The 10518-nt window shown below is 42.4% G+C and overlaps 1 protein-coding gene across 1 annotated transcript; it reads right to left on the bottom strand.

Annotated features, from left to right (window-relative positions):
• Positions 1-1234: 1234 nt before the first annotated feature.
• On the bottom strand, positions 1235-6669 carry tmem72 (transmembrane protein 72). Its single transcript, XM_022763468.1, has 5 exons — positions 6368-6669; positions 3503-3569; positions 2362-2433; positions 1979-2118; positions 1235-1815 (listed from the first exon to the last, which is right to left on the bottom strand). Exons 1-5 carry the CDS (start codon positions 6441-6443, stop codon positions 1376-1378), a joined length of 795 nt encoding a protein of 264 aa, XP_022619189.1. The 5' UTR covers positions 6444-6669; the 3' UTR covers positions 1235-1375.
• Between the last annotated feature and the right edge of the window lie 3849 nt (positions 6670-10518).

Below are 10518 nucleotides of genomic sequence, written 5' to 3'. Positions count from 1 at the left end.
AAAAAAAAAAACAAGGAAAGAAGGAATGATACCATGTAGCAGCTGCTGATGTAGATTGTGTCTAATATAGAGAATAACCCAGTTGTTTCACCCACAGGCTATGTATATATGTGTATGTGTTTTTTCACAAGTCTGCTGTCTGGCTCCACTTCTCAGTGAGGTGTTTTCTGATGAATGAGGCTCTCTGCTTTTATTGATTCTCTCCTTAGCTTTGATGCTGCAGAGATGTTGCCTCTTAAGGCTACATACAGTTATATACCTACACTTCAGTGAACAAAGGACCGAGGAATCTGGTGTGTGTGTACAGTGTGTGTGCAGTGTGTTTGCCTGTGTTTTGACAGAGCAAAAACAGTATTGATTTATGACCTGAACAAAAGAGGATGGTCTGTATGGAGGATTGTATCCTGTGTAGCATGATGGGAAAAAAGAAAAACAATTGAAACAATAACAGGCTTTTCATGCTCACCTTTGTGTCATGAATATGCTCATTTCAAGGTGATTTATAGAGTGTAAGTCTGATTCACGCACCCTATTAACATCATCAACGCACAGCATATGACATATTATTAATTATTATTATTATTACCATTATTTTTATTTCTAAATTATTTTTGGTGTGCTGGCACATTGGATGTGTTTTGGTGAAGGCCTATATTGGCGCTCTGGTGGGTGATCTGATGTTTCTCTCATCACCATAATAACGCCTGCGCTCCTCCCAGAGCTCCGTCTCCATGGTCACCACGCGCACATGACAAACACACAATGAGGAGACTTGAATGTGACTACAGCACATTGCACCTGCACAAGCTCTCAATGCCTGCTGCTCTCACTCACTTTCGCACATACTTTTCTCTGACGCTGAATGGATGAAACAGCTGATCTAATTTACCACCTCATGAATAATGTATGCTGCAGTAACTGGATTGGATTGCGCGACGTTAATGTCTGCTCTTCAATCTGTGCTGGCTCTGCAAAACCAGGCTATCAGATTAAAAGCCACCCACGTGCACATGTAGGTACAAATGGTTTAATTTCTTTGAATTTATACATTTGATGCAGTTGTTAAAAATACTTCATAGTTTATTTTCCATAATACATTTTCATAGTGTACAAATAGATCTTTTTGAAGTAAAAAATATATAAATCAACAGAACATTTAATAAAAAAATTATCAGAAAAATCTTGATATTTTAGTTAGAAAATGCTTAAAAGTGTTATTTTGGTGGGTCAGACATTTTATATTGGTATTTTCAGCTAAATGAAAGACAGCCACAGTGCAGCACCAGCTGCTTGCACACAGTCAGTATGACTAAATTACCCATGCTCTCCATCATGTGATATCAGTAAGCAGCTCAGTCTGAGCGCAGAGGGACGTTCAGTCAGTAATCATAGGTGCAGTGTCTGAGGTGGTGTCTGGCTCCGGCTCACAGAAGCCGTCCATCTCCTCCATCTCTCCCTCCACAGGCTCCTCCCTATCTCTGAGGCTGATCAGCCTCCTCTCTTTCCTCCCCCTCCTCCCCCTGTCTGTGTCTTTAGCTGCTGCTGTCTGCTCCAGCTCCAGCATAGCCTGGACGCTCTCTCCTCTCTCTCCCAGGCTGAGGCAGCGGTCTCTGGCTGCGAGAACCAGTCCCCCTCCTCTCCTTCCTGTCATCATGTGGAAGAATGAAACGCTGCTCTCCGAGCCTGCTCTCTCCGTCACGCAGACAGTGGTCGGGCCTTGATCGCCGTAGCTCTCCTGTGGCCTTTTGGGAGACGTGGCCTTTGTTTTCTTGCTGAGTATGAAGTAGAAAAAGGCTGTCACCAGAAGCATTGTCCCTGGAATCAGAAAACATATTTCTTTTTCTATACAGGTGTAAATAATACAGTGAACAACATGTTAAAAGGTTTTCTATTCGAAAGACCAAATATGAGATTAATAGTACAGTAAACAGTGCTCCAATTATTAGTTTAAGTTTTGTACCTGCTGGTGCCAATTTACCTGGGATAATTGCATGCCACACCAACACAGGGTGCAAGAAGCAGACCACTGACATGATGGAGTAATAGAGGAACTTGTGGAAGCCTCCAATATGAGCCATCTTCCCCCACAACACGAACAGCTGCCAGTCTGGAGGACAGCTATCGAGATAAAGGGGGAGAAGATGAGGAAGGAGACAAGCACACATGCTAATATCTTCCTGTCAGGAGTCATGACTGACAAAATCCATGTTTAAATTTAGCTTCCTATACCTGCTTTGCACTGACAAACTACATAGTAGGTTAAAAATGACCTAAGAGAATTTTACTGTGTGTGGTTTCCCCTCTGTTTATTTAGTATCAGTGCAAAAACACAGATGTTGCAGTCGAGTGTTGTTTACTCACGGCAGACACATAGACAGGAGAGCATGCAGGAAATAGGCCAGCTCAAACATCATGATGGCAAGAGATGACACCCTGGGAGGAGAGTTTAGAGCCAGATGAAACTGACAAAGTCTCAGTGATAAAATCAGCAAACTGCCTCTAAACTATGTAAACTAGGTCTAAATATGCCCGTTTCTTTGTATCTTATCTAGATGTTGGTGCATGAGGAATGCATTGCTAAATTGTTTTGACAAATGGGCAAAATGTGGGTAGGACCTCAAGTTGCCTGTGACAAACACAAAGAGAAATCGCCTTCATATGGTGCAAAAGACTCTGCATTTATGAGTCTTTTTTTGTGTGTGTGTATGTGTGTGTGTGTGTGTGTGTGTGCGTATGTGTGCGTGTGTGTGTGTTGCTTTGTTTTTCTATAATTGTGGGGTCCAAAACCGAGGAGCTCAGCATACTTGTGGGGTGTGACAGTTTGTGGGGACGAAAGTGCTGGATCCCACCAGTTTAAACAAGACTTGGTTTTAAAATTAGAGTTAGAATAAGGTCAGGGTTTGGCTTAGGCATTCAATTGTGATAGTTAAAGTTACGGTTAGTGGCTTGAGAATGCATTATGTCAATCCTAGGTCCCCACAAATGTAGTAAGGCAATGGTGTGTGTGTGTGTGTGTGTGTGTGTGTGTGTGTGTGTGTGTGTGTGTGTGTGTGTGTGTGTGTTGTGTGTGTGTGTGTGTAGGAATACAGCGTTCATCTGCATTTGTGTGTACTGACAGAATAAACAATCGTGCATTTCTGGGCTCCTCTGGGAGATGTTTTCCTTTGGCTCTGTGGGAGTTTAGTTCTGAGCCCCAGATATAATTAGAAGTAGCACTGAAGGACTGGTCTCCACTATGCCCTCTACACCTTGCTTCATCCCTCTGACTCCTTCCCAACATCTCCTTGCAAGAGTGTATATATACTGTATGAGCGATTATGAAGGAGGGTACAGTGTTGTGTTTTCTAAAAGCCCTCAGGCTGCATGTTCTCTCCACACGGCCTGTATGTAACTCAGTAATGCGCCCACTTTAGTCTCGAGTAGGCCAGAGTCAGGAGTGCTTTGCTAGGTTTAAATTTTTACATTATATTTGTGAGGTAGACAACAAAACACATGCACTTACATTAAGTAGATGCCGAGGCTGTTGAATTCTCCCTGTTGCAGGGTCTCTACTCCCACAGCGCACAACACTGGAAAGGAAACAGGTAGATCATTTCCTTTTTTTCCCTGAGAGTTACTGGTGAGCAGACTCTGTCCACCAGATGTCAGACTTAGCTCATGATTTTCTCCTTATTGCCTGAGTTGCAGTTGTCTAAAACTTATGTGAATACTGTTGACATTTCCCCTGTGATGCAACTTTGTGTCGTGCTGCTTTTACTGTTTTTTGCCATATTTATCTTATATATCTTTGTCACATTGCTGTGATGTTTAGGGCAGTTGTGAGAAACTAATTTAAGTCCTGGCTGAAAACCACTTGTTCCCTCATTGAGCAGTAAAGATTGACTTGAGCTGACCTAAAGTGGCCCAACTTGAAGTCATGCTTTACGTTCCAGGGCATAGTATTGAACTGATGATGTGCCTTACATAAATATAAAACACTTTCTTTTGGTAATTGCTGTAATTGTTTCCATTATGGTCACAAAATTTTTGCTAATAGCTTATTCATGCTTGCAATTATGATATCACTGCCAGCAGGCTAGGTAATTTCATTTGAGTGGACACTTAACACATCACAGAGTTTCTGCCAGTGAAATAAAGATGTCAAAATGTGTTGATAACCGCTCCTCCTGTCTGACATCTTGGGCTTATGAGTGACAAATGATACAGAACAGTATTCCATCTATTCTTCTATTTATAATCACTATATCTCAACAAAAGTACACGCTTTCTGTAAAAAAGGGATGCTCGGCTGCAGCTGGAAGTTTCCAATTTATTGCTCTTTTTAAGCAAGATCATCTTCTATAGTTTCCTTTAACCTCTGACCTTACCACTGTGGGAGAAGCTAAGAGGGATTTCCCTGAAGGCATAAATGAATTGATTTAATTGAATTTAGATACTTGCACTACTCCCACATTGCTAATATTTTAAAGATAAAGTATGATATTGTAGGAAATATGCGTATGTGCTTTCTTGCTGAGAGTGAGATGGAAAGTTTGATACCAATCCAATGTCTGTGCGGTAAATGTAAAACTACTGCCAGCAGCCAGTTAGCTTAGCTTAGCATAAAGATTGGAAACATTTGCAAACAGCCAGCCTGACTCTGTCCAAAAGAATCAAAATCTTCCTACCAGCACCTCTAAAGCTCACTAATTGACGTTACAGCTTGACCTTGTGGTTTTACTTGGGGTTATGTGCTGGACTGTTTCTTGGCCAGGCACGGTATAACTTCCTGGCTTGGCAGGTAAGCTAGCCACCTTTGGGCAAATCCAAGGCTCACTGTTTCCCACTGTCTCCGGTCTTTATGATAAGCTAACAAACCCCATGTATATTTAACATCCAGATATGAGCATTCTATCAATCCTCTCATCGAACTCTCAGCAAGAAACCCCTAAATGTCTAACTATTCCTGACAGTGCTGACAGAAAAACACATTTAACACATGGAATGATCTAAAATCTGATGACAACAAAGCCTCAAAAACTACAAAGAAAAGCCTGTTTTAATAACCAATCTTTTTCCTATGAGGTATAAAAGAAGTAAGCATGGTTAAGTGGTGATCGCCACCAAACACATGGAAGCAATTTCTCTGGCTTGCTTACCAGAAATTCAGAGATAGAATCAGCACCGGAGGGAAATCAAGGGAATGCAGCTAAATGGTTTCTGGTAGTTTATAGAGTGTGAGAGGAATTAACGCTGCATACACACCAGCTGGAAATTAACATATATGCGCTCCCTGCGTGTATGTCTGTCTATAGAACACACACAGAGAGGCAGACAGGCCAACACAGACATGCAGACATGCGAACACACAGGCAGACTAGACGTAGGCACATGCAGACATGCCATAAACGTACACACACACACACACACACACACATATAGAATAATGCTGGGAAAACTCATGTAGGTGTGAATGTTTAACAGCTTGTGATCATGTAAGCCCTGTAACCCAGCTTGATGCAGAGACTTGGTTTTGGTGCGATGTGAGGCACATGTCTCTCAGTGAATGTTCAGTGTCTGCAGCTGTTTGAATTTAAGTGGGGGGGGTCCCCCAGCAACCAGAGAGTCATTTCCCCCGTGATGATTTAATGTGGCTAAGAGAGCTCCATGCAATCTGTCCCAGTGTGCCTCGGGAAAACAGAGGAATGGGGGGGGGGGTAGTATGTTTTTATAGCGCCGTATCTCTGCCAAGAGATGGTTTGGCCTTCTTGGAGGTCAAGAATACAGTTAGCCAACATCCTCATCTGACCCTCTAACATCTCAGGTTTATGAAATCCTTAAAAAACCCAGCTGGATAACCCCCCCCCCCCCCCCCCCCCCAAACCAAACCCCCCCCCCCACAAAAAAACCCCCCCCCCCCCCCCCTCCTACTCCCCCCACCGTTAATTTAAAACAAAACCCAACCCCCCCCCCCAAAAAACCCACGCCCCCCCCCCCCCCAAACCCCCCCCCATCATAATTTAAATAAAAAAAACCCACCCCACCCCCCACCCCCCCCCCCCCCCCCCCCCCCCCCCCCCCCCCCCCCCCCCCCCCCCCCCCCCCCCCCCCCCCCGCAGGAGAGCTTAAAATGGTCTTGTACTACTAATATTACTACTACTGCTACTACTATTACTGATAACATATTATGTTTTATTGTAAGTCTTTATTTATATTTTCACAACAAGTTCTGACTGACCAGACGAATATAGACGAAAGAGGATCTATTGTGCATCTGCTTGTGTATCCAAAGAACTAAATCATGTCCATACTGAAACAATAAGTGATACACATGACTCTAAATCTAATGTTGCTATAATTCTTTTGTTTGTTTTTATGTAGATTTTACCTGTTGCTGTGGAAACACCGAGGATCCTGCAGGCGCACTCCACTACAATCCACCATACACTCTCTGAGTTCCCCATGGCCTCAAATACTTATTCTTCCCTTGTCAAGGTTTAAAAATGTAACACTTCACACTTTTCTAACACTATCTGAGATAGTTGGTGACCTAGGAGCTACTAAAGTAGCATTCTAGACACATAGTTGAGCGTCAGCTAGATGGATGGTTGTTGGTAAAAAAGCCAAAGTCAGGTAATCCATGGGGAGTGCCATGATGTGGAGCCTCTTAAACTGGTCCAGTTTACTTCAGAAAAGTTTGTGACTCAGTGCCCCTGTTGCTCCAATAACTGCTAATCAGCCTCACATACACACACACACGTACAAACACACACACACACACCCACACCCACCCACCCACCCACCTACACACACAATAACAACGCCACTTTCAGCTGCTTTAGCATTCCACCGCGTACGTCAAGGTGAAACTGCTCAGTTCAGGGTCAGTTTTGTACCGTATCACATTTGTCATTAGAGCTGGTTAAAAATTATCTGTGAAGAATTAATATAAAACTAACTCATGCACACATACTACACGTGTACATGCATATTTACACACATATCTAGAATTAGTAGTAATTTGTATGCACCCTTGAACTGGAACTGAGATCATTGGTTCCCAAGCAAAGTCCCCTCTTCCAACACCAACAACTTGCTCTTGTTTTCCTCTGTGTAATTTCACCTTGTTGTGTGGTTTTCGGTGTAATCAAACCATCAGAAACACTTTATTTTTTCAAAGTCATAGTCATAAATACAGATTCCATTTTAGCATCCATTTATTAGAAGACTGTTTCAATTAGAGTGAGCGGTGACATAACAGGCTGCAGCTCATGTCACTGAACAAAAAGCAATGTTTTCACGCTTAGAAATCTGATAAACATAAAGTGTGAAGTTTATTTTTATGTATCTTGTGAATAGTATAACAAGGCTATGGATATGGGCTCAAATGCCACAAGAACACACAGACTCTTTGACACACTTACACATGCGTAAATGCAAGCCCACATAATCGGTTGACGCAGGTTTGGCCGGGGTGTAATCTTGTTCAGGCTCAGCAGAGGCCAACTGGAACGAGCAGTTAAGAGTCACAGTGTGCACACACACACACACCCTGACTCCTGGTAGGGGCCAAAGTAAGCTACGTAAATCTCCTTAAATCTCTAACAAAGACACTTTTGTGTTTTTGTACTCATTACACTTGTTTCCGGCTTAACATGCAGGATATTTGTGGCATTTATGGTATAGAATGTAAGTGTGTATGAGAAGTGCAGCACAAACTACTAATACTGCATGTGTGAGGACCAATGACACTATATGTTTATAGGGATGGCACAGAGCTGTGTTTTTGCCAACTTGTAGTCTTGTTAATAAGATGTTCTTAATAAAGCATCTAAAAGCTGTAACTATTGGCTTAACTTATTAAACACTCTTAATGCACAATCCTCTACAGTGCTTTGTCTTTTCATCTGGCTCTTTCATTTATTTCCTTCTCGCAAAAAGAAGCACAGCATCCAGACAAAAATTTACAGGTGCAGTTGTGATTGTTTATTTTTGATGGCTTATTAGCTATTTAATTGCTTAATCACTTATGTTGGATGGTTGTTTCATCTAAAGTGCTTTACAATGTGCCTCTCATTCACCCTTGCACCTAGACACTGGTCTGATCATCTACTGGGTTTTAGCATCTTGCTCACAGACACTTGGGGCATATGAACAGGAGCAGACTGAACCACAAAACCAGATGCTTAATGGACAACTTGTGAGACACTGTTGCATGTACACATCCAGTCTATACTGTAACATGCCGTAAAAAAAAATTCTAGGAACAAACACAACTATTTGACCACCCACTGTACGTGATCTGATTGATAAAAGAGAAAGGAAGAATTCTTAATTAAATCACGTGCATGTTTAGACTGCAGTACATTATTGCACATGAACCAGACATAGATGAGCGAGGAATGTGTGCTGTGCATGTTAACTGAGCCTTACCACCATGGCCACATGCGGGCTGTGTGTTTATGTTTATTCGACATGCTTGACCCTCATGATGACATGAAAAACAGCATTATAAAAACATAATTTTATTGCAGTAAGTCTCTGCGTGTTGTGAGGGGATCATTGCTGACATGTGCTGTACATTGTGAGTTTTATGGCAATTGTCAGGGTATGCCAGAAGGTGGAGTAGTTTAAATAATTGTGACTGATTGCCTTCTAGAGAGACTGTAAATCTAATATTACAGTATAAATACGGCCTCATGTTTTCATTTTGCTTTGAGCAGCTGTACACAGACATGTCCAGGTCTCCTCTCAACGCTCAGCTTCACACAGCTTGACCCCCTTGACCTCTCTCCCTCCTCCCAAACTTTCACTCGCCCACTCACACGTTCTCTCATCTCGCAATAATCCCTGCTTTAGGCCTCCTCACCTTCCTCATCACGGCTTCACACCATTCACACACACACATACACCCCTCCTTTCGCTCTTCCGTACCCATGGGCATGGGACAAGAGATTAGCCATGCCTCTCCCTCTCTCTCGCTCTCGGCTGTCTCTCTCCCTTCCTGCCCATCCAGCCTCTCGTAGGCCGGCGCGGGTGTCTGGTGCTTGTCAGAACCAGTGAAACCAGCTCTAATTGTAATTACACTAGCAGTTTTTATTACCCTGCTACATTGCTTTGCTCAGGCAATTTCCTCATAATCACCTCCCATAGGCTGCTCTATCTAAGGGCTGAAGGAGGGCTGTGAAAGATCTCTGAATAATTTCAACAGAATGCATTAATATTTCTTAAAATATAAAGATAAAAGCCTTACTGGATGCTTTGTGACTATGAGATCCCATGTGCAGTCTTTACCACCAGTGCCCTGCCATGGTGGAACTGAATTACTAAATTTACAAAGGCAGGGAGCCACCTAGTGGTTGGGATGTGTAGGTACATCAAGGTCACAATGTGACTTCAGTCGTCATAGTCTAGCAGATTTATGAACCCCATGAGATACTTACATGCTGAAACTGACTAGTAACAAAGTGCCTTGTCTTTTTTTTCTTTCTTTTTCTTTTTTTAGTTGTGTTCCCATTTATAACAATAGCAAAAGGTCAGGAGCATCTCCCAGAGAGATGGAGCACAGACATGGGAAGAAGCAGGAAAAATGTGTGGTTGTGAAATAGATATGAATCATTGAGAAAGTTTTTCTGAAGACAGAGAGGATATGTAATGTCTGCCTGTTTATTGTCTAACAGTCAATGCAGATTATATTCATCGTTACAACATGGTGATGTGTTCAGAGCCCCCCACGGTTTTTAAGGTAAAATTATAGTTAGTAGAGCACTGTATAAATCAGATTCAGGTTTACGTCATCAAATCACAATTCTGCTAAGCAAAAACCTGGTGCAGGACTTAAGCATGTAGTCAAGCATTTTTAAACTCACAATCTGATCACACAATTTGAGGTTGCAACAACAGTTTTTTGGCCACTTGGGGCCAGCAGAAACACACAGTAAACGCAACAATCAAAGTTGATATGACTTATTTACACATCCAGCAGACGTGGGGCAGCATCATCAGTTATTTGAAGTTGTGTTTGCGTCGACCTGGTGAATGTAAGTCCAATATCCAATCACCTTTTAGCTCTCTTTTGGTCTCCACCATCTCCTAACAAAAACATTTGCCTCTTTAGCTGCTAAATGTTCACTCGGTAGTCGCTAACTTAGCCTGTGTGCAGTTTGGTGCTGCGCAGGTGGTTCACAGTGGGTTTATCAGAGCTTTTTCATTGAAAACCGTAGTGATGAGAGCAGCAAGTCTGAACCAAAACAGTCAAGTTGCAGATCAGGAAACCGAAACAGTGAGCTGAAAGACACTAAAACGCTCTGTGGGGATGAGGGTGACTGAAGAGTCGTCTAATAACTCTCAGTCTCGGTTCATCACTACAAGCAACCTCATTCACTTACATGTAGTCAAATGTAATATACATTTATTGACTATTGCTGCTTTAAACAATGCTCATGTATGGGTGTTCTTCATATTGCAAGTGTGAAGGGGGACAGCACTGTATATGGTGAGGTTTTACCATGTGCTCATGCATGCTTAATTTTAACTGTC

The sequence above is a fragment of the Seriola dumerili genome, unplaced genomic scaffold, assembly GCF_002260705.1.
Source record: "Seriola dumerili isolate Sdu_G_001 unplaced genomic scaffold, Sdu_1.0 BDQW01000024.1, whole genome shotgun sequence".
In the NCBI taxonomy this organism is placed as follows: Eukaryota; Metazoa; Chordata; class Actinopteri; order Carangiformes; family Carangidae; genus Seriola; species Seriola dumerili.
Note: the sequence above shows the minus strand (reverse complement) of the source record. Positions and strands in the feature narration are given on the sequence as shown.